Source organism: Camellia sinensis, chromosome 4 (genome assembly GCF_055761805.1).
Source record: "Camellia sinensis isolate YWXY chromosome 4, ASM5576180v1, whole genome shotgun sequence".
Classification (NCBI taxonomy): Eukaryota; Viridiplantae; Streptophyta; class Magnoliopsida; order Ericales; family Theaceae; genus Camellia; species Camellia sinensis.
This window is the reverse complement of record NC_138964.1, coordinates 146,601,800-146,626,039: the sequence shown is the minus strand read 5'-3', so window position 1 is coordinate 146,626,039 and position 24,240 is coordinate 146,601,800. Positions and strand designations below refer to the sequence as shown.

Below are 24,240 nucleotides of genomic sequence, written 5' to 3'. Positions count from 1 at the left end.
TGGGACCCACACAATGTGGGTCCCATGTGGGTCCCACACCCATGTGAGACATTTGGTAGAATTTTTGATGTCTCTAGCATTTTTGATTTGCAAATCTCTTAACATCTTTGCAAATCTCCGAAATTAAACATGCCAATCCCTTCACATTTATTAGTGGTTAACTTAATTCTAAATAATTCTCTTCATTATACATTTGATAACTACAATGACAAATTAATTTACATAATACTAAGCTTAGTTATTTTATTATTTTACCTTCATCTTATATTGACCCTAGTTAATTGTATAGTAAATTAAATTATACTTTATCGCATACCATCATAAAATTAATTATTTTATTTTACTATCACCCCCACTAGTATTAATATTATTATCATTATTATTATCATTATTGGTTGTGATATTAATTAAATATTTAGGGTGTCACATGAACCGTTCACTTTTTTTTTGATTCATTGGGTATAATATTCATGCAGAAAATCAAGATAATTGAATATTGATAATTATATATTTGAATCATATTTATTTTAAAAAAATAGACGACAAATATAATTTTAAGAATAACTATTATTTTTTATAATATAAAAGTGAACATACAACTATTAATATTTAATCATTTTAATATTTTTACATACATCATATCATATATCATATATATTATTAAAAGTAGTGCTTTTCCCTTACTTAAGTTGCACATTATAAAGCCACATCATTATGCTTTTTCCATTTACATATAAAATTCTACACAAACTCAATTTCAATGATAATAACTACTTTTATATGAACTTTATTTGATAAATGCTTATTTTTCATATATATAATTATAATTTAATTATTATGATATTTAAAAAAAATTATCCTGATATACAAATAAATAAATAAATAAAACTGAATGTGCTTAATTATATGCATCGTACACATCAAATTAATTTTTTTTAATATTTTCTTTTTTTTATCTATCTTATTTATTTATTACAAAATATTTATATTTAATTTAAATTTTATATACCTATATATAATATGTATGAATAATTCAAAAAGAATATTAAAGAAAAAATCAATACTCTACATACTTAATTTATCACAATATATTTATATTCAATCTTTTTTAAAAAATTTGTGTAGTTCTATTTCTGCGTATTTTTATTATCCAAATAAATATGAAAGGTGACACATTTTAAAGGCTTGATTTTTTTTAAAAATGCGACATTATCAAGCATTTTCCATTTATATATAAAGTTCTATATAAATTTAATTTCAATTATAATAACCAATATTATATGAATTTTATTCGAGTAATACTTATTTTATATATATAAAATTATAATTTAATTATTATGACATTTGAAAAAAATTATCTCGATATACAAATAAATAAATAAGACAGAATGTGCTTAATTATTATGTGCATCACATTAATCAATTTTTTATTATATTTATTTTTATTTTTTTATCTATCTTGTTGTTGTCTTAATATTAATTTGTATTAAATTTTTTATTTAATATGAAATTATTTATTATAAAATATTTTTATTTTGTCACGATCCAAACCAGCCCCTAAAAGTTTAGCATTGTAACCGACCAGTAATTCGTGATTACCAAAGGCCTTCCTGTACAAATCAACAAAAATAATAGGGGCTAGCATAAGCAATATACAAAAATACCAATAGTCTAATGAGTTGTGCATTTATATGAACAAATATAAACAAACACATACACATATAAATGTTAATTTACCCACTTATCGATACATAACTTATAAAATAATATCTAATACAAAACATATGCGCGTGTCAAAGGTGTACATTATGATCAAAAGCCTGACAACGGCCTTCCAGGCCTAGCCCCAACTCAGAGGCACACAAAACAACTCGGTAGGCTTCAAAACGGTGGCTCAGCTAAAGACCCCTTCTAGGCTTGCCCTCTAGAACGCGCGCGCGCGCACACACACACATACACACACACATATAAATATAAAACAGTGAACTAAAACCCAGTGAATAACATTAAAGTAAAGGGGTTAGTGAACGAATTTCAAATATATCATATCCGTAAAATAAATCATAACACAATCATTCGTATCAGTCTCATATCAGAATATAACATAATGGTACATCTCACAAAACATATTACATATAGTCTTCCGACTAGAGTAATCGATTCATGATATTGATTAAACACATATCACCACAATGAAGTGGCTAACGAGATCTCGTATCATATATGTGTCATGGACTCGCATTTACATGTCGTCTCCCATGACTTGGGACTATCTGTGGATGCCATAATAGATTCGCAAATAGAACATTTGTTCACATAATTAAAATAGCATATCAGAAATTATAACTTATCGCATAACAATTGAAACATAGTTCATATCAACGTATCTTTATAGAAATGTTACTTACAGTGGGCTTCCAGAATAGTTCGTCAAGCAGTCCTTAACTTGTGACCTACAATCACAAATATGCATAGCACGATACACAATCATCTTAAACATATTTAGTTCACTTAAGCTTTAAGCTTTTAAATATGGATGACAAGAATTATGAATTAATTAGATTATTAATTTCCTTTAACCTCTAATTAAAACATGTTTAGCCGTGTATTAACCAAACTAATTAAATATAAATATTCTAATCATATACAAATCCCTATTAAGTTCACTAATTACATAATTAAACTTAAATTAGGCTCATACACATTAAATTATAATTATTCAGCCATATTTAAATTACTGAATTGGAAACTCATAAACATATAAATTTCGCAATTCTGCTTCAATTTTAAGCAAATAAAGGCCCAAAACCTTCCATAAACATGTTGAATTTACCATCTATAGCTTCTAACAAACTCATAACTTTAAATTGAAGCTTAGTTCTATGGAAAAAGATCAAACCCTTGAATTTCAAGGCAAAAACATAATCCATGCACCTTAGAGTTCCAATCTTTGAAATTCATGGAGTTAATTCTTCCAATTGCAAGAACCATGCAAGAAAAACAATTTTATGAACATATTTTCATGAATGGATGCCATGCATGTGGAGAGAAAAGCTCAAAGTTTACAATTTCTTCCTTAATTACTCAAGAACAACTCTAAACATGCAAGATTTCATCTTGATTAAATTTAAATCATCAAAATCTATGATAGTTCCTTCATTCTTGAAAACCCATGCCTGAATTGCAAAGTATACAAATAAATCTTCATGAAATCATCCATGCATGACAAGTTTAAAAACTAATTTATTTTATTCCTTCAATTTGAAACATATTCATGTTAAACTCTAATTCTCATAGCCAAAACTCCTATCACATGCATGAAGTCATCTCAATTCAACTTATATTTTAGAAGATGAGGAGTAGATTTACCTTAATTTCAAGAATTTGGAATGAAAACTCACCTTAATTTGATGATTAATGAGCTATCTTCTACTCCTTCCTAAGTTCTTCAATTCTCCTTTTTTGAGTTCAACCCAAGAACTGTCTCTTTTCTTCCCTCTCTCTACGTGTGGGTTGTTTAATAGCTCTACCAAACCAAGTACGCTCTCTCTCATTTGTTGTGTATTAAGGAGATAAAAGGACGATGAAAAGTTTCATATAATTACCATTTAATATTAAACTTAATTCATCCAAAATTAATAAATTATTTATAATTAAATTAAATTAATCCTCATCACAATAAAACCTCAATTACATTAAATTAAATTACACTAATGTGTATCAAACTCTAATTCCTATTCAATTATTTAACTTCAACCTATTAAAATTAGTGAATCAGACGGAATCAATTTTTAATTAAACTTTCCGGGTGACTCTAAAAATTCTAATTAACCTATCCTTGTACTCAATCTTGATTTCTGAACCTATTTATGTCGTCAATTTTAGGTTCAAAGCTGAGCTCACAACGGATAGTTTCTCAATAACAGATATTTACAACGAATCAAATTAGATAAGTCACAATTAATCACTTGGCACATGTCATAATTAAAATTCAATACATAATTAATCACGTATAATTACGATTAACATTTTGGGGTCGTCACATATTTAATTTAAATTTTATATACCTATATATAATATGTTTGAATAATTCAAAGAGAATATTAAAGGGAAAAAAATCAATACTCTATATAATTAATTTATGTATTTTGTTCTTAATCCAATCACAACATATTTATATTTAATCTTAAAAAAAAATTGTGTATTTCTATTTCTACATATTTTTATCATCCAAATAAAAATTAAATTAAATAATTAGATTCACTTTTTACTTTTATATTACTAATTCTTTTTCTAATTTAAATATTATTTTTAATATCAAAATGAGTGTTTATTTTATAATTTTATAATTTAATATATATCATATAAAATTATTACAATGATAATTACACTTTTATAGTAAAACTAAAATTATCAAAATCAGCAAATAATTTAACTAAATTTATTATATAACGATAAAGCTAAGATTATTAAAATAAATAATTAAAATTAAAATTAAAATTATTCTTTTGTAACACATATCATAATATAAAATATCATTATACTAATTAAAGTTGACTCCATTGTGATTTTATGTCAGATAACATATTTCTAAAAGTGATTTACATACATGTGTAACGTCTAATTTGATATTAATTGATTAAAATAATAGAACTCAATCTTCTTCTTCTTCTTCTTCTTTTTTTTATTTATTTAATTTATTTTTTTAAGGTTAAGTTTTAGAAGATAAATTGACAAATATCAAATGATAAATAGTATGAAGTATTATTTTAAAAAATAATGATTCATCAAAAATGATTGTGTATATTTAAGACACCTATTGATGTTTCTTGAATAAATTTTAAATAATTTTTTTGAATTTATAGTATTACTAATAATGCACTTTCATGAGCTCTGCCAAAAAAAATATGCAAAAAATAATTTGATTGAAATAAAAATTTTGCGGTTATTATGATGTGTCACATAATAATCAAAACTTTTTGAGAACTAAAATTATTAAAGTTATAGGGATTTTGTACTTGATTCCCTTTGAGGACACTGTTTATGATTTGAATGTGTAATTTTTTATGCATCAATGTGAATAACTTTTACGATAAGCATAAATCATACTTTTGAGTCAATCCACTTTAAGCACTTTTTTGTGTAATAAAATACTTAAATATTATCATATAAAAGTATGATAATAGATCATAATTAAACATCATTTGAAATATAATTAAAGATAATGCACCATTTTAGACATAACCAAAAGCATAAGAAATTAGCAAAGATTTGATTAATAACCAAAATAATGCACCATGAGTTATAACCAAGTCATATATTATAGAACTTTCCATTATTTTATTTTTTTCAAAAAAAAAAATATTTTGATACAAGTGGAATTCATGATTTTTAATAAATTTGATTAACACAAATAAGAATTTGATTTCAGGTTGGGAATACATTTTTTTTAACAAAATAAATTGAAAAAATTATTTTATGAGCTTTTTACATAAGATTACACATGCAGTGACAAAAATTTTCATCAGCCATTAGCAAATCTGTTTGTATTCTTCTTTCAATTGTTAAAATTTTTTAGACATAAAATATTAATATTCAAAATCAATTTTATATTTTAAAAATAAATTCCTGTGCATCGCATCGGTTACCTACTTGTATATTATTAAAAATAATATTTTTTCCATACATAACCGACACATTATAAAAGCTTACTTTTTTCTAAGAGAGCTACGCCAGCATATATTTTATTAATTACATAGAGTTTTACACAAATCAAAACCTAATTTAAATTATATTAACTTTACCTATTTTATATAAACTCTATTTGACAAATATTCATTTTTCATATTTTTCATGATAAATTGAGATAATCTACAAACCCAATAGCAATTTTGCGTTTTACATTTTTCTTCTTAATTCTTTCAAGGGTATTAAGATTTTTTAATGCTAAATTGTCTTTTTTTTTTTCCTTATTTTTTCGTACATTATTCTATATCCAATATCAATTATATATTATTCTATATTACGGATTTATTGTTTAGAATTTATAGTGATTATATATATGCAATTATATTTCATTTCCTACATTATTTTATATAATTACAACTGATATGAGGAAAAATCTGTACAACAATGGTACTCTCGAGAAATCTCTAAAGTTTGGATTTATTACTTGATCTACTTTTTCAATTGTTAAACATATTACAGATAGTTAATATTTTGGAAAAATCTGTAAATTATTTCCTATATTTCATTTCCTACATTATTTTGACATCATATTACAGATGATTAATCTATTCACATACTAAGATGCATATATCGTTTGGATGTTTTCATTATTTTTTCTTTTTGAGTTTAAATATTGTTATGTAATTTTTTCTTGATTACTCGTTGTTGATTTTTTTTTTGTATCGTTAATATTTTAATTTAATTAAAAATGTTTATTTTACAAATTTATAATTTAATATATATATATCATATTAAATTATTATATAATAATCCAAGTACAACATATATATATATATATATATATATATATATATTTAATTTTCTTAACAAATTTATATAATTTCTATTTTTACATATTTTTATTTTCTAAATGAATATAAAGAAAATTAAATAGTTAGAATTACTTTTAAATTTATGTTACTAATTCTTCTTCTAATTTAATTATTATTTTTAATATCAAAATGAGTATTTATTTTACCATTTTATAATTTAATATATATCATATAAAATTATTTTATGATAATTATATTTTGATAATACGATAAAACTAAAATTATCAAAATGTACAAATAATTTAATTAAAATTAATATATATATATATATAAGTATTTAAATAATAATTTTATAAAACGATAACATTAATATTATCAAAATAAATAATTAAAATTATATTTTAATTTTAATTTTATATTAATTAATTAATTTTAATTATATTAATAATTTTATATTAATTAATTTTAATTATATTTTTATAATATACCTTATAACATATAATAATTAATATTCTACTCAATCAATCTTTAAAGAATGAACGGATAAAAAAATCGGAACACGTTTCCTCATATGTGAAGATGAGCTCAGCCAATGCCAAGCTTAGGGATGGCAATTTGAACTTGTCCCGACGGGAATCCGACCCTTGTCCTCGATAAGAATGATTTTTTTTCAAAAAATACCCTTGACGGGCTGGGGATAGTATTCAAAAATAAATCTCACATTCGAGCCAGGAACAGTGATACATATTTCATCCTCGGCCCCGCCCCGGTTAGCCCCGATTTATATTATATATATATATATATATATATATGTATATGTGTATGTTTAGCGTTTGGTTTGGTTGAACACAGGCACAACACTCCTCTCTCCTTAATATTATATATTATATATATATATATGTTTAGTATGATCTATTCTCTCTCTCCCTTCTCTTCTCTCACTCTCTCTTCTCTCCATCTCCAGTGGCGACGGCTTCGGTTCCCACCACGACAGATCTGAGTAGATCCCATCTCCTCCACACCACCGTAGATCCCATCTCACATCTCAGATCTTGATGATGTTGCCGACGGAGCTACGGGTCTGTATATTATTAATCTGTATATACATTTTTTTTTTTTGTGTAATCTGTCTGTCTCCACATCTGTCTGTCTCCGTTGATGATGTTGTTGATGAAAATGATGTTGATGATTTATTATTGAAAGAGAAAACTAAACAGAGAGAGAGGGAGCTACGGGGATTTTCCGGGGTAGATCCCATCTCCTCCACACCACCGCAGTCTCCACACCACCGTAGATCCCATCTCACATCTCAGATCTTGATGATGTTGCCGACGGAGCTACGGGTCTGTATATTATTAATCTGTATATACATTTTTTTTTGGGTGTAATCTGTCTGTCTCCACATCTGTCTGTCTCCGTTGATGATGTTGTTGATGAAAATGATGTTGATGATTTATTATTGAAAGAGAAAGCTAAACAGAGAGAGAGGGAGCTACGGGGATTTTCCGGGGTCGGGGAAACCCGATCCCCGTTGGGGGCGGGGGCGGGGCCGGGGGTGGGGGTGGGGGGGTGATGGGTTCCCCATCGGGGACGGGGACGGGGAGTTTTGTAGCTTCGGGGATCGGGGACGGGGAGTGCGGTCCCCGGCGCCACGCCCAGTTGCCATTAAGCCTAATCTATTTTTTATAGTAACTCTGTTTCACCTCCGTTTACTTCCTCTTAAACCCTAGCCGGGGCATCCATACCATTACCAGAACAAAAACCCTAGCCCCGCATCTGTACTGTGTCTTACAGATTTCTACTCTCTCCCTCTCTCTCTCTCTCCATATTTATTTTAATTCCGACTCGTAGCAAAAATATAGCTGTAGAAGATCCAATCAAGTCTCTTCTTTGCTTCACAATTCAATATTATATGCAGTGAATCTTATGATTTGATAGAACATTGCATAGAGTAAACGAAAACCCGTATATTTTCGAGTGTTTGTTCTCGAGATGGAAGCTAATCTGTCGAATTCGCCATCCAGTTTTGTCGATCAATCTGTTGTGAGTAGTTACATTAACTCCCCTGCATTGTATGTACAATTTATATATATTTATATGTGGATATAAATATATATGTGTTTTTGAATGTGTTCAGGTTCCAGGGGATGTGGTTCTTGACCTCTCAAGTATGGCTAATCAAACCATCAAGCTTGGGGGTGGTCTCCATCAGGTTTGTTTTATTCTTACTTGTGTGCGTGTTGTTTTGTTGGATTTGGTGCAAATTACCCATTATTTTTTCCTTTGGCTAAGAAAATGAGTCACACAAGGAAAAAAAGAAAAAGAAAAAAAAGTGTTGTGAAGATAGTGATTTTGTTTATTTGGTCTCCACAAATATACAATTCCTAACTTGGTCGTGAATTTATTTGGTTTCATTGCTCTCGATCACTCAAATTTCTTGTTGGGCAGTAGTTTTTTGGGTACATCGGAGGCCATAGAATGGGGGAGGGGGTAAGGTGCAAGGGTTTTTGCCAACTTTGCTAGCCCTTGTTGGTTGGGTAGTAATTTTCATGCTTGTAGTGATTTAAATTTATTTTCTTTACGTTGTGTTTGGTTGGGGGATTTGGAGAGAGATTTGGAAAGAGATTGGAAAAAAAGTATATAAAACTAGGTGAAATATAGGTATATTTTATTTATATTTCACCTACTTTTTTCATTTCTCTTTCTAAAGCTCTTATCAAATCCCCCAATCAAACACATCATTAATGATGAAGTGTGGAGTCACTGATCACACTCTCTTCTCTAACTTCAATTTGGTCATGAATTCATTTGGTTTCATTGCTCTTAACCACTCGAATTTCACGCAAATTTCTTGTTGGGTAGTAGTTTTTTTGGTACATTTGAGGCTGCTGCCTGGGTTAGGGGGAGTCTTGCCTATGGCAAGACTTAAACCCTTGACCTCCTAGTAAGGAGGTGGAAGGGTTTTGGCCAACTATGCTAGCCCTTGCTCGTTGGGTTGTAGTTTTCATGCTTGTAGTGATTTAAATTTTTGTTTTTTTAATGAAGTGTGGAGTCACCGATCACACTCTTCTCCAACTTCAATTTCATTCCTCTATGTTATACTCAAATATTTTTCCTATCAATATGTTTATTTTCATTCTCAATTCACATCCTTCTTGTCTGCCCAAAATTTTCAGGACTGTGATGCTATTTCTGTCATGAAGGCTGGGAAGCTGAGATTTGTGAAGCCAAACAAATATTGGGTTGAGAGCTTCCAAAAGAGAGTGAGTGTGGTGTTAAAATCATGTCATATGATAAAATGTGAAAAAGGTGCCTTATTTTTCTCTGATGTTTTAATAACTATACAACCTATAAGTTTTAGCCCTATTAGGAAAAAAAAAAAAAAATTGTAAATTTTATTTGCCTCATTCCATGTAAGCATTTAGATTTTCTTCTGTTTCCCAATATTTTAACCTTGAATAATCATGGGCTATAGTGTTTGTGCACTCTTCCTTATTGTGTATTCGTCTGGATATGTTAAGATTGTTTATTATGCCATTTCATAATGGTTATGACGAGACTGCTTGAAGTTAGTTATGCAACCTATATTTCACAAGGGTTTTTCCAAACTTGAGGTGGGCAAGTAAAGCATTCTCATATTTATCCTAGACATATAAAACAAGCACATTGTTTTGATTTTAACTAAATTGTCTTTTTCAAACTTGCCCGTGTTTCATTTATCCCCTTAAACAGTGTTTAGCTATTTAAAACCAGCAGAATATTCAAAGTTTGGAAGCTAAGTGTTGATTTTCCCTTTTCTACTTTTGGATAAGGGAAATCTATGGGTATTTGTGGTGAGAAATTATTGCGAGATGAAGCATTAATGTGATTTGATCACCTTTTTATCTCTACTCAGCTGCATGTGTTTTTCTGAGGGCTGATTGAGGTCTTTTTTTGTACTATTGAAAAATGTTACATTGGATTACCCTACTGCTCAGAATAATGGTTAAAGCTTCAATGAAAACATTTGCCTCATTTTTGTAATCTATTAAGACACCCACCTTTAATTTTTAAAACAAAATTTATCATTGTTAATTTACACACCATCGTGAGTTTCCATTCAATGGGGGTCTTGGAATTATTTGGTGCCGGTGTGGGTGGAGGACGGGCCAACGGTGGAGCTTGTTGCGCTGCCTTTTGCGGTGGAGGCGGATCTTTGATTGGGAAGGGTAGGGTGTGATTCACGCCAACCAAACCAAGGATCCCCGAAGATCTTGGGGGTGAAGGAATGTTTGCAAAGATTTGGGAGGGAGAATGAATCTAGGGTTTCTTGGTATCGGCCTCGCTTCCATGTAGGGAAGGGTGTGGGCTTTAAAGGGGGTTTTAAGGCCACACATCTGGGCCTTGACAAGGCCCAAAACATTGTTAATCTAGTGGGCAAGCACAGGCGGGGCCTAACAGATGTTGCCAAGGGTCTCGGTTATGTGGAAAGTGAGGTGGGCCTTGTGGGGCAGGAGTTCGCCCAGCCCAACCCAGGCGGTAGTGCTTCAGGCAAGCCTAGTAACACCAACCTGGATCTCAGTCGGGTCTTTGCGTTGTTGCGTGACAGGGTTGGGTGCTGTCTGATTGTCAATGCTTTGGGGGTGTTGGTGGAGGATACGCCACTTCACGAGAGGGTTGCCAGTGGTTGGCCAGTGGACATGTCGCCGTCGTCAGGTTCTGCCGTCACTGGTTCGCAGTTGTATCATGCTCAGTTGCATCAAGTTGGTGCCATGTTGGAGGGGCAGAGCCATGATGAGGGGGGTTGCAAGGACAGGCGTGAGGCAGTGGACACGCAGACGGAAGGTCGCTGGGCTGACGTGGCAGATGAGCTGGCCTTGGTGGTCGGACCAGAGGTACCCTGTAGCGGGGAAGTTGGGGTGGATGTTAGGGAGGAGGAGGATGATGTATCGGTGACAGAAACAGAGTTTTAGGGGGAGGGATGTCCGAGCCCAGTGGAGGTTTTGCATTGGGTCCTTTCTTGTATCAATGAGGTGAGCCAATTTTTGGGGGTTTCTTTTGAAGGGCATGAGGAAGAGGCACTGGAATTTTTTTTGCAATAGAGGACTCATGGAGGGATGGGGCTCCTACTCGGGATGTGGTGGAGCCTATGAAACACGATGGAAAGAGTGTTCGGGAATTACGGAAACTGGAGTGTTCCATAAATTATGATCGGAAAAAAGGAGGGAATGGGCGGGGCACTAGAAAGGGTCTCGGAAATTAGTTGTTGTTGTAATGCGGTTAAAAATTTTTGTGAATTAAATGATAGGGGCAAGAGAGGGTTGGTAAAGTCTGTGTTCCATAGTGCGCGGGCAGATGTGGTGTGTCTTCAGGAGACTAAGATGGAGTGTTTAGGAGGGAGATTCTTAGGGAGTTGTGGGGTGGTCGGTTTGTGGATTGGACGTATTTGTTGGCTCTAGGGGTGGCAGGGGGAGTTCTTTGTTGGGATAGAAGGGTGGTGGTCAAAGAGGAGGAATAGGTGGGGGCTTTTTCGATTTCTTGCTTATTTCAGTGCGTTGAGGACGATTTTCGGTGGGCTTTTACAAGGGTATATGGGCCGGTTCATGGAGAGGAGCGGCTAAGTTTTTTGGGAGGAGCTATAATGCATTGCTTATCGGTGGGGGGTTCCATAGTGTGTAGGTGGCAACTTTAATGTGGTGAGGAGTCTAGAGGAGAAGTTGGGGGCAACTTCGGTGGTGGATTTTATGTGGGCGTTCTCTTCGTCTATTGATGATATGACACTGGTAGATTTGTCGTTGTAGGGTGGTGCCTATACGTGGTCTGGGGGGAGGAGCAATGTCTCGGCTTGATAGATTCTTGGTATTAGGGGAGTGGGAGGAGCATTTCTCTCAAGTGACTCAAATTTGGTTGTCCCGTCCAGTAACAGATCATTGGCCAGTTTTATTGGATAGTGCCGGAATCAGGAGGTGACCGGCGTCGTTTAGGTTTGAGAATATGTGGTTGCAATCTAAGGGTTTTAAGGAGTGGGTGAAGGGTTGGTGGGACAATTATTTTGTTTCAGGCTTGACGAGTTGTCACCTGGCACAGAAACTTAAACTTCTCAAGTTCGATTTGAAGACGTGGAATAGGGAAGTGTTTGGGCGTTTGCAGGTCCAGAAGGTCAATGTGCTCGCTGTGTTGCAGGAGTTGGATGTGATAGAGGCTGCGGGGGGATTGTTTGAGGCAGATCTTACTCGTCGAGATGGGGCCCGTGCGGAATTTGGTCACATTGTCTGTATGGAGGAGATTAGTTTTCGGCAGAAATTTAGATGCTTGTGGCTCAAGGATAGGGATCGAAACACACAGTTTTTCCACCGTTTGGCAAATGCTCATCGACGGGTGAACCAGATAGGCAGATTGCGAGTAAATGGTGTGGAGCTGTCATCGTCCGAGGAGATTACGGCAGGTATTGTGAGTTTCTACGAGCATTTATTTCAGGATGAAGGGGAGGTGTGGAGACTAGGCCTGGATGGTGTTATTTTTGATACATTTTAGAGGCGGATAGTTGCTTGTTGGAATGACCTCTTGCCGAAGATGAGGTGTTTGAGGCTTTATAGAGTATGCTTGGGGATAAGCCGCCAGGTCCAGATGGCTTTTCGATAGTCTTTTTTCAGCAATGTTGGGGGGTGGTGAAGGTAGATATGATGGCTATGTTTGAGCAGTTTCATCAGTCAGGGGAGTTTGAGCGCAGCTTCAATGCCACGTTTATTGTTTTGATCCCAAAGAAGGATGGGGCTGCGGATATTGGGGACTTTCGGCCTATTAGTTTATTGGGTAGTGTATATAAGCTTTTGGCAAAAGTGTTAGCGAATCGGTTACGAGGTGTGTTGGAAGGGGTGGTTTTTGAGTCTCAGAATGCTTTTGTGAGTGGTCGGCAAATTCTGGATGCGGTTCTAGTGGCAAATGAATGTGTGGACTCTAGACTTCGGCAAGGGCAAGAGGGGCTTATCTGCAAACTTGATATAGAGAAGGCTTATGATAAGGTAAATTGGAAGTTTTTATTGTATATGTTGCACATATTAGGCTTTGGGGATTGATAGAGGAGGTGGATTCATTTTTGTATATCTATGGTGCAGATGTCAGTTCTTGTTTATGGGTCTCTAGCGGGTTTCTTTCCTACTTATAGAGAGTTACGGCAAGGGGATCCTTTATCTCCTTTGTTGTTCATTTTGGTAATGGAGGTGCTGGGGCATTTGCTGTCTCGAGCAATGTAAAGGGGCTTGTTGCAGGGGTTCGCTGTGGGAGTGGATACAGTACCTCCGACGATTTCCCATTTGTTTTATGCGGACGATGCGCTTTTTTTTTGTGGTGCAGATGTTGCTTAGATTGGCCACTTGAGGTGTGTGATGTTGTGTTTTGAGGCAGTTTCAGGCCTTCGAGTGAATCTAGCGAAGTCGGAACTGATTCCAGTGGGCGAGGTGGAGAGGACATCGGTGTTGGCAGCTATTCTGGGGTGTAAGATGACATCTCTGGTAGTCTCATATTTGGGGTTACCTCTCGGGGCGTCTTTCAAGGCGAAGGGGGTTTGGGATGGGGTGGTGGAGCGTGTGCAGCAGCAGTTGGTTGGGTAGAAGTTGCAGTATTTATCAAAAGTTGGTAGACTCACGTTGATTAAGAGTGTCTTATCTAGCATTCTAACTTACTTTATGTCTGTTCATGTCATTTCGGTGTCAATGGCAAAGCGGATTGAGAAGTTGTAGAGGGATTTCCTCTGGGGCAATGGGGAGGAGGGTTCTCATCATCTGGTGGCTTGGGATCGGATTTGTCGTCCCAGGGTCAATGGGGGTCTGGGGATTCGGAGGTTGGTTATGTTTAATGTGGATTTGTTGGGAAAATGGTTGTGGCGTTTTGTAGCGGAGAGAGACTGTCTTTGGAGGAGGGTGGTGGTGGCAAAATTTGGTGAGGTGAGGGGAGGGGAGGGTGGAGTTCTGGGCGGGTGGTCCAATCACATGGCCATGGTCTATGGAAAGGGATTTGGTTAGGGTGGGAGGAGTTCTGGAGGAGGGTTAAATTGAAGGTAGGAGTGGGGGATAGAGTTCGGTTTTGGCGGGATAGGTGGTGTGGTTACCTTTCCTTGGAAGTGAGGTTCCTTTTGATTTTTGGAATTGCTGCTAATACGGAGGTGATGGTGGATGCTGTGCGGTCTGGGCGAGGGGATTCGATGTTTTGGAATGTGCACTTGTGCCGTAATGTACAAGATTGGGAGCAAGACCAGCTGTTGGAGTTGGGTTTTTTATATGAGTTGCGTGTTGGGGGGTTGGGGCTATATGCTTTGGAGTGGGATTGCCCTAGGGCTAAAGGAAAGTTTTCTGTTTCCTCATTTTATAATGTGCTTGTTCATGAGGAGGCTGTTGTTTTCCCTTGGCAATGTGTTTGGGTGTCAGGTACGTCGTCCAAGGTGCCTTTTTTCTTGTGGACGGCAATGTTGGGATGTATTTTGACTTTGGATAATTTGATTTGTCGTGGCCACATTTTAGTCAATTGGTGTTGCTTGTGCTGTGGTGATGCGGAGTCGGTGGATCATTTGTTGGTTCATTGTCCGGTCGTTTCTTGTCTTTGGATGTTTGTTGTTGCGACCTTTGGCTTGGTTTGGGTGCAGCCGAATTCAGTCAAGGCTGTTCTGTAGAGTTGGGTTGGGGTCGTGTTGGGCGGCGGCGCCGAAAGGCGTGGATACTTGCCTCTCATTATCTTCTATGGATGGTTTGGTTGGAGCATAATAGGCGTGTTTTCTAGGGGGTAGCTCATTCGGTTCCTTGGTTAGAAAGACGCCTGCTTATGGTTTTGTGTAGTTGGGTGACACGTTCGGTTAATCCTGATGTTTTGGCTTTTGTAGATTTTGTGGAGGATTTGATTTGTTGATTCTGTGAGCTTCGGTGACTTTCAGTTTTGTATTTCTTTGCATCATTTTGATGCTTTTGTAATAAAGTTTGGTTATTTATCCAAATTTTTATTTTTTATTTTTTTTTATGTTGTCATGGTTTATTTACTTTGTTTTATTTAAAATGTATTCTTCTCTTTTTTTATTTATGTTTTTAATCGTTTTGATCTTATATAATACTGACAAAATTGAAAGGAAAGCTTTATAGAACATCTATTTATCTATCTATCTATAAAATTAAAATACTAAAAACACATAATTGTATGGCTTAAGAACAACTAAGAAGTATGTTCATGAAATGAATGTAGCATAGATTAGAATGCTTAAATGGATTTGTGGTAAGAGTATGAAATATGGAATTAGAAATGAATATATTCCTGAAATAGAGGACCAATCAAAGATAACTTTAGAGAGTACATGCTAAGATGCTTTGATTATGTACAATGAAGACTTGTAGATGCAATGGTAAGGAAAAGTGATATGAAAATGTTAGGGATTGGCGAAGACTTAAATTGACATGGGATATGATTTTAAAACAAATGGATTTATTTAATTTAATTGAGCATATAGCCCTTGACAAAGCAAAATGGCCTCACAAAATTCATGTAGTTGACCCCACTTGATTGGGACACAAAGCTTAGTTTGGTTTGGATTGGTTTGATCTTATACATGAAGCTCATCAATATTCACTTTAGCTCTACATTATAATATTAGTGATTTTTCTATGATTTTACAAATCTATGCACTCAAAATTGAATGTATTTCATTTTTTTTTTCTTGCTATCTATTACACTAGGATTTCATTGTTCTTTAAATTTTTATGTATTTTACTATCAGTTATCAGTTTGAGTTTGTTTCTTGCATATAATAATTCTAATGTTTCTATGTCTTATTTCCTGCATAGAACATTCTAATTTGTGTTTGAATTTTGTTCTCTATAGTACGTGCCTTGTGTGGGGGATAATGTTCTTGGAATTGTGGTAGATTCCAAAGCTGATGTAAGCACTCTAATCATTTACATCATTCAATGTTATTGGTTTATTAATTTCAGTTATAGTTAAACCTTCTATTTTTCTGATTAGCTTATTACTGCAATTAAAGGATGTGTTTTGGTTCTCCATTATTTGTTATAAATATATTAAAAATTTTCTTTCTGTCAGATTTCTGTGTTGTGTAGCTTGATAGCCTATGTAACACAAGCATTGTGGAAATCTCTTTTTTTTTATCACCTCCTCCTTTTGTGGCATTAATGTGGTTGTTCATTTTGACACCAGTTGACATGAATGATTACAAAAGTTTGAATCATTAAGAAACTTCTACATTAAGAAGGGGAAATGACTATTGCTTATTTATCAAAAAAAAAAGAAAAAAAAGAAGAAGAAGAAGAAGAAGAAGAAGAAGAAGAAGAAGAAAGGGGGAAATGACTATGATCACAAATTTGAATAATTTAGAACCTAATACTCCATCTGGTAGGATGGATAGAAAATTGAGAGCAATGGAGAGTATAAGAAATGGAAAAGATTATATCCTAGCACTCTTTGATCATCGGTGAGGATATGGCTTCTTTTCTAGGGGAATTTATTTGGAAGTCTGGTGTGCCAACAAAGCTCATTTTTTTTTGGGTGTATGTGCGTGTGGACATTCTCACTATTGATAACTTGGTGCAGGATGCATTTAGATTACCTTTCTATTCACTTGTCATTCCCATTTTAGGGTGACCGTTAAAAGCTTGAGCATCTCAAGGGGTTCTCTTCTCAGTAAATCAGATGAACAAATAGACATGGTGTCAGTAAACATAGGCTGTTTGTACCTCTGCTGCCACGGAAGCGGAAAGAGGCTTATCCTGCAAACCCTGCAACAATTATTTTGTGTGTTCTGTTACAAGAGGGAGAAAAAATGAGAAATCACTTGAGATCATTTGAACAGATCTTACTTGTTGAGGATCCTTGAAAACATGCAAACTGTTGATGAGAACTATTGGAGTTGTGGGGAGTGATCCAAATAAATATGTAGATCACAAAGTCTGAGAGTTTATCTAATGGGGTAGCTATGAAGCATAGACACTTCAAAATCGGTGCCGTGGTGGTGTTCGACACGAAGACAAGCCGGGGACACCCTTTAATTTAATGATTTTTTTGTAGGGGACACGGTGGGGATACACGTGTCCATATCGGGACACGGCATGAGACACGGCGGGTCTGACTTTTTTTTTTCTTCTTCTTTTGCCTCTCTTATTTGGTGCTTTTGCGAAGAATATTGTTAGATGTTGAATGTTTTCCCCTTCTCGTCTTAGTTCTTGTTATCGTTTATTATGACTTCTTTGTGAATGAATGATCTATTAATTTGTTTAAATGTAGTGATTATATTTATTGAATTAATGTTACTATGTTAGTGTTTATTAATTTTGATTTATGATGAATGTAATATGAATCTACATAGCACATAAAAATATATTTAAAAAAAGAAAGGTCGCCGTGTCTCCCGCTGTGTCCGTGTCCCCATTTTTTGGAAATTGCCGTGTTCCATATCGGTGTCCGTGTCCGTGCTTCATAGTGGGGGGTAGTATTGGGGATTCTTTCTACATCTCTGGTCAGAATGCATCAACCTTGTCATAGTTAATTGAACAAGGCTTTTTTCTTGTCAAATCAAAGTTAATTTTGTTCTCATGTGTAGCTTTAATCACTATATAATCTCAAATTTTACATGAATACTGTAAGTCTTGATGCTTGCTGTTAAATTTTCCTGTTTTTTATGGCTAGAAACTTCCTTTCTCTCTGTATAAGTTGCTTCTGGCATCAATTTCATATTTTCTTTTTCTGTTGAAAACAAAAATGTTAAACTTGATTTTTGAGGGGATAGTGTTTGGATGGCTACGTTTTTAAGACCTTTCTTAAGGACTTGTAAAAAAGGGTCTTTGTGTATTTGTGTCAGAGTCATGCATGCCACTGTTCTTGCCAAACAGGATAGAGTTTAGACATCATGTTTCTTGCACCACATGTTTATTTTTTGACATCCTTAGTGCTCTTATTGAGTTTATGTATGATTGCTCTAAAATATCGGTAATGTTTGTATCTCTATTTGCCTGTTTTGGGTTGTATGTACCTTCTTGAAGAGGAATATTTAATGATGCAATATATTTCACTTATCATGTTTGTTTTAAAAAAACAAAAATCACTGGTATCCAATTTATTTTTCACTTTAGTATGTTTAAAATCTATGCGAACTCTTGACACAATTCTTTGCTCTACTCATTTCAGAACTTCCTTGTGGATATAAAAGGGCCTGCATTGGCATTTCTTCCTGTACTTTCATTTGAAGGAGGAACAAGGAGAAACATACCCAAGTTTGAGGTGCAAGTTTCAGCATTTAGAATGTTTTGACTAATGCACTATGCTATCCTATTTATTGTTGATTGATGCCCCGCTGTTTTCTCGTTAACTTGGGTTATATGACCTGAAGATGCTTACAATGACTATGTCCGTCTCAATCTTGTGTTCATGTTCCATGATTGGATTGCAAAACCTGCTTCAGGAAAAGAGAATCTGACCAACAGATTGTTTGTTTAGTGCTAAGACCAACACTGAGAATGGGAAAACTGAAAAAGAGTAAATCAAGGGCAGGCTGGGATTCCCATTGGATGTGGTTTGGAACTGCTGAATATATGCACCCATTGTAGTTCAGCAAAACTGTCCTAAAAATTGAAACTTATCGCTAATTTTTTTCTTTTAATATTATTGCATCTCAGTTGGCTTAACCTTCATCTTGCAGGTAGGTACTTTGATCTATGTTCGGGTTGTGAAGGCAAACATGGGCATGAATCCCGAGTTGTCATGCACTGATGGTTGGTTTTTCATTCTAGACTTCCAACTCCATTCTATATATGGCTTCCATGTGTTGCCTTCTTTTTACTTGTAAAATTCTCGGTCGATTTAAGATTCTCAATTGACCTATAGTTTCTGAAAAACTGTTCATGTTTTGTAGCCACTGGGAAAGCAGCGGAGTATGGTCCCCTTAAAGATGGCTTCACATTTGAATCATCAACTGGCCTTGCCCGAATGTGAGATTTTCCCTCTCCTTTAATACATGGATATTTCAGTATTTCCAACACAGAACCACTCTGTTTGAAATCTACGTATTGAGATTTTCTTTCAGTTGTGTTGACATGTCTGTTTTTTCGTCTTCTAGGCTGCTCAGCTCCCCAACATGTCCGGTTCTTGAAGGTCTTGGGAAGAAGCTCTCCTTTGAGATAGCAGTTGGTTTAAATGGCCGTGTTTGGGTATGAAACTTGCGTTGCTTCCTTATTGCAGTTGGCTTGAAGAGCTTCCTTGCTTCAAAACTATTTTATTTTATTTTTGTGGAAATTAAAAAATAACCCCAGGTTTAACCCTATTAATAAATTAAACTCCCCGACTACCAGCCACCCCTCACTCGACCCTGCCACCACCAGCTGCCTGAGCCATCCCTTGTGCCTCCCTCACCCTCCCTAGACCTCTACTTCACCAGCTCCGCACTACCACCTTCCCTTCACGAAGCCCTCCATCTAATTGGGAGAAACCCTTGATTTTTTCAACTATTGATATGGCCAATGACTGTTGCAGAAGGTCTGATCCTATGTCGTCAAGTACATGGTAGGATTGATGATGGGTGCTTTAGTGGATGGTTGATAAAGGGTTGTTGCAATCTAGTTTGGTCAAGCTTAAAGTTGGATTGACTTCAAGTTTAAAAAGCGAGTGAGAGTGCCACGTTACTGCATAAATTTTATAAGTAAAACAATCCCTTAATGACTATCATCATCATTATTATGTTCTCTTCTCCCCTTTCCTTTGTGTATTATGACCTTTACTTTCTCTAGGCTTTATGTCATCTATGCGGGCTGAGCCAAAAGCCCTTTTAAGAAGAATTTATTCTTGCTATTTTAATATTTGTAAATATAGTTTGGATTCTTATTTTTAAAATAAATCACTTTCTAGTACTGATGCTTTCTTATTTTCTCGACATTTTTGTATCAATGTAGGTGAACGCTGAGGCTCCATCTACAGTCATCCTTGTATCAAATGCAATTATGAATTCAGATTCGTTGAGTGGGGTTCAGCAAAAGATTATGGTGGAGAAACTGCTCCAGCGAGTTCAGTGATCAAGTCAGTCCATTTTCATTTGTGATTTAATGTCCACTCCTTTAAGTTATTAAAGTACAAAGCAGCTGCAAAAACTTAGGTTTTAAAATTTTTATTCTATGCTATCAGTATACTGTTTTTATTTGGGGTTAATTACACTTTTATCCGACCCAAATTTCACTTTAGTCCCGATAATTTTAATTTGAACAATTTGGTCCATATACTTCAAGGCCTCGTTTGGGAAGCGACCGGTTTAGCCAAAAAGCCAAAAAGTTATTAAAAAAATCAAAAAGTCAACAATTCATACAAAAAAGTCAAAGATTCTATTTTCTCTATACTTTTTGCAAACCTTTTCGTAAAAAGTCAAAAAGTCATCCCAAACATACTAGTTTTTTTTACATCATATTTTAGCTAAAAAACCAAAAAGTTACTAAAAAAGCCTGTTTCCAAACGAGAATAGTCTAGTTTCAATTTGGTCATTCTGTCTAAATTGAAGATTAAAATTAACAATTTTGGGACATTTGTCAATTTTCTAAATTGTACACACAGACAAAATTAACAAAAATTTAGATGGAAGCATCAAATTGAAACCAAACTAAAAGTGTACGAAACAAATTGTTCAAATTGAAATTATAGGAAGTAAAGTGAATTTTTTTTTTTCAAACTAGGGTGAAAAGTGTAATTAACCATTTTATTTGTTAAAATGTGGTTTCTATATTAAGACTATGGGTATCACTTTTGTTAACAACAAATTGTTAAAGTTATCGTACTGTTCAGTGACAGTTGCAAAAAAATTGCAGGTTGTCTCTTCATATCGGAATTAGTTTGTCTCTACAAAAGTGTTCTAGGTGTGTTCAAACATAGGATATGCGTATCCGTGAAGTATTCCTAAAAAAATAATAATTTAAAAAAAATTTAACACGTCACGTGACGTGACGTGTCTGACATGTAGACATCTATGTCCATGGCTTGTTGGTGTCTCATTCATGTCGGACACGAACACCACTCCCATTTTGAAGTGTTTCTTGCTTTCTAGATTGTTGAATGTATAGTATTGGATTTGTGGGTTTGCAGCCATGTTCTTCTCACTCTATCCTCTTTCTTCTCTGACTTGCTTATGAGCCCCGTTTTTCCATTTTTGCCAGGAACTGTGATGAAAACATGATGTGGTTGGAAATCCACAAGATAGAAGATGCCCCTTTTGGAGGTGCAATGACTTCAACCTTTTATTAGTTCCCAACAACGTTAGTAACACTGACATGCTTGTTTAATACTCTGTACCCTGGTTGAGAAAATTAAATTGTATTCATGAGGAAAGCTTTGAAACAATTTGATGGTAGTCTCCATTTCTGAAACTTGCGAGAGGGAACGTTTACTTTTGACGACTAGTACGGTTTATAAAGAAGTGACGTGTATAGTTTGTCTAAAATTTGATCACCGACAAATTCCTTGATCATTATTTGTTTAATTCGGTGTATGTAAACTTATTGGAAGCATTTAGGAGAACAAGTTAATATATCTCATGTGATTTCTAAACATTTGAAAATATGATTTGTTTTGCACTGTTTTCCTGGTATGTCGTTTATATATATATATATATATATATATATTAAGCAGAACACATGACAAGATATTAGTTGGTTTTACTATTTTCTTAATAATAATTTTCAAACAGGGAATCAATTATGTTTATAGCGTAGGAGATGATACAAATGTAGTGACTGACATTTTCACATGCACAGTTCTTTTGGTCAACTTGGGAGGAAATTTAGACCTTTTGAATTTATTGTTGGTAAGTTGATTTTCAAATCAAAGATAGTCAAATCGAATCAAATAGTTTATGTTAGGAAGTTGATTTTTGAATCAGATGGTTTTGTTCTGAAGTTGATTTCCGAACAAAAGATTGTGTGTTGGAGAAAATGATGCGGAAATATAAGCTAAGCTCCCGATTGATGAGCTTCATGAGAATTCAATTTGGAAGGAATTTTGGAAGTTAACCGAGGTTTTTCTGCCTATGAAAGGGATCAGCTAGGACGCACTCTCAAAAGTTAATCCAAACCGTGCTTCTGTATTCTTGACTTAATTAATGCCATTTAGTATCATTTGAACTTAAAAATAAAATAAAATATACACATAAGAAAAGATCACCAAGTGTATGCTAGACAATAGATATTATGTTAATTTTTTTAATGATACTAAAATAAGCAATTATTAAGTCGGGAATTTTGATTATTTTGTTTGTTTGTTTTTTTTATGTTTAAATACAATCACAGCTGCACAATCATATGTATATAAAAATCAAGAGGATCACTTTGCTGTAAGACATGCTCGGTGCAAGTGTTCTTTGTGTTTATTGCAAATGCGATATGTGATTGGGTGTGAGTGCAATAGATGCACAGAATAAGTGGCAAGTGTGCACAATTCTGCACAATTTCCATTTGCATCAGGCAGTTCAAATTTGCACTTGTGTATATATCGCACTTGCGCCGAGCATGTGTTGTTGAGCAATGGAATGGGGAAGGGAAAAAGGTCGCAACAGAGGGTCTAAAGGGATTTGAGTGGTTTTTGGTGGCTAGGGTTTTCATCAACTAATTTTTTTTTTAATTAAATAATTTTGCAATTATAAAGTGATAAATGATATGAAGTGATTTAAGAACACCAATTAATCACTCCATGTCATGTGTGCATGCAATCAATAGATGAAGTCAAAAGCATTGAAGAGGCCATCAAAATCACATTAAATGGTTTGTTCCAGTTTCCTCCGAATTGGGGTCACTGTTGTGCTAAAGGCACAGCAGTGATTGTTGTGCCTCAATTTAAGGTACATTATGGATTTATTTTTATGATTTGAACCATTTATTTTGTAGGATTTATTAAATACTTGATGCCTACAAAAAATCATATTAATCAGATATTAATAACTATATGATCGGTAATTAAAAAAAAAAAATAATAAATTTTTCTTTTGAGAAATAGCATAAAAAATATACAATTCGATCATATACTCATTGAAGAGGCCATCAAAATCACATTAAATGATTTGTTCTAGTTTTCCCGGAATTGGGGACACTGCTGTGCTAAAGGCACAACGGTGATTGTTGTGCCTTTATTTGAGATGTATTATGAATTTATTTTTATGATTCGAACCGTCATTTTGTAAGGTCTGTTGAGTACTTCATGTCTACCAAAAATCATATTAATCGAATATCAATAAGTATATGATCGAATTGCATATTTTTTTATGCTACTTCTTAAAAGAAAAACTTTTTGTTTATTTTTTTGATTACCGATTAATATAATTTTTGGTAGGTATCAAGTATTCAACAAATCTTACAAAATGAACGGTTCAGATTGTAAAAATAAACCCATAATATACCTCAAATTAAGGCACAACAGTGACAGCAGTGACCTCATTCCAGTTTGTTCCCGCAAAATTTGGAATTTTACAGCTGGAAAAAAAATCTTTTATAATTTATGGAAAATGTTCATATAAATCATGTCTGTAGCTTGAATAATTTATGGAAAATGTTCGTATAAATCAGTCTCTCTCACATCTACACATGGACTAGGTAGCACCTTACCATCAATCGTTTTCTTGGGCATACTTGTCGATGGAATTATTGGTGGTGACAGAGACTTTGCTGTAATTCTTTTTAAAAAGTGTTAATTACATCAAAATTATTTTAATTATTAGTAAATATTTGTGTATTTTTTGTAATATATAATTTGT

General features: G+C 34.2%; 1 protein-coding gene across 10 annotated transcripts; it reads left to right on the top strand.

Moving 5' to 3' along the window:
• The first annotated feature begins 7,331 nt into the window (after positions 1–7,331).
• Positions 7,332–22,056, top strand: LOC114262656 (uncharacterized). Of its 10 annotated transcripts, XR_014327638.1 has the most exons (13): positions 7,408–7,579; positions 7,704–7,843; positions 8,419–8,543; positions 8,638–8,712; positions 9,677–9,763; positions 16,338–16,394; positions 18,654–18,746; positions 19,165–19,237; positions 19,378–19,453; positions 19,582–19,672; positions 20,411–20,534; positions 21,311–21,358; positions 21,656–22,056. XR_014327638.1 is itself a non-coding variant. In XM_082866494.1 (12 exons), the coding sequence occupies exons 3-11, from the start codon at positions 8,493–8,495 to the stop codon at positions 20,528–20,530; spliced, it is 723 nt and encodes a 240-aa protein (XP_082722620.1). In that variant the 5' UTR covers positions 7,406–7,579; positions 7,704–7,843; positions 8,419–8,492; the 3' UTR covers positions 20,531–20,534; positions 21,656–22,056. The 10 variants fall into 10 exon arrangements, 6 of the variants coding, with proteins under 6 accessions (XP_082722621.1, XP_082722624.1, XP_082722622.1 ...); XR_014327639.1 differs by lacking the exon at positions 7,704–7,843 and having other exon boundaries at positions 7,336–7,579; XR_014327640.1 differs by lacking the exon at positions 8,419–8,543 and having other exon boundaries at positions 7,345–7,579.
• The last annotated feature ends 2,184 nt before the right edge of the window (positions 22,057–24,240 follow it).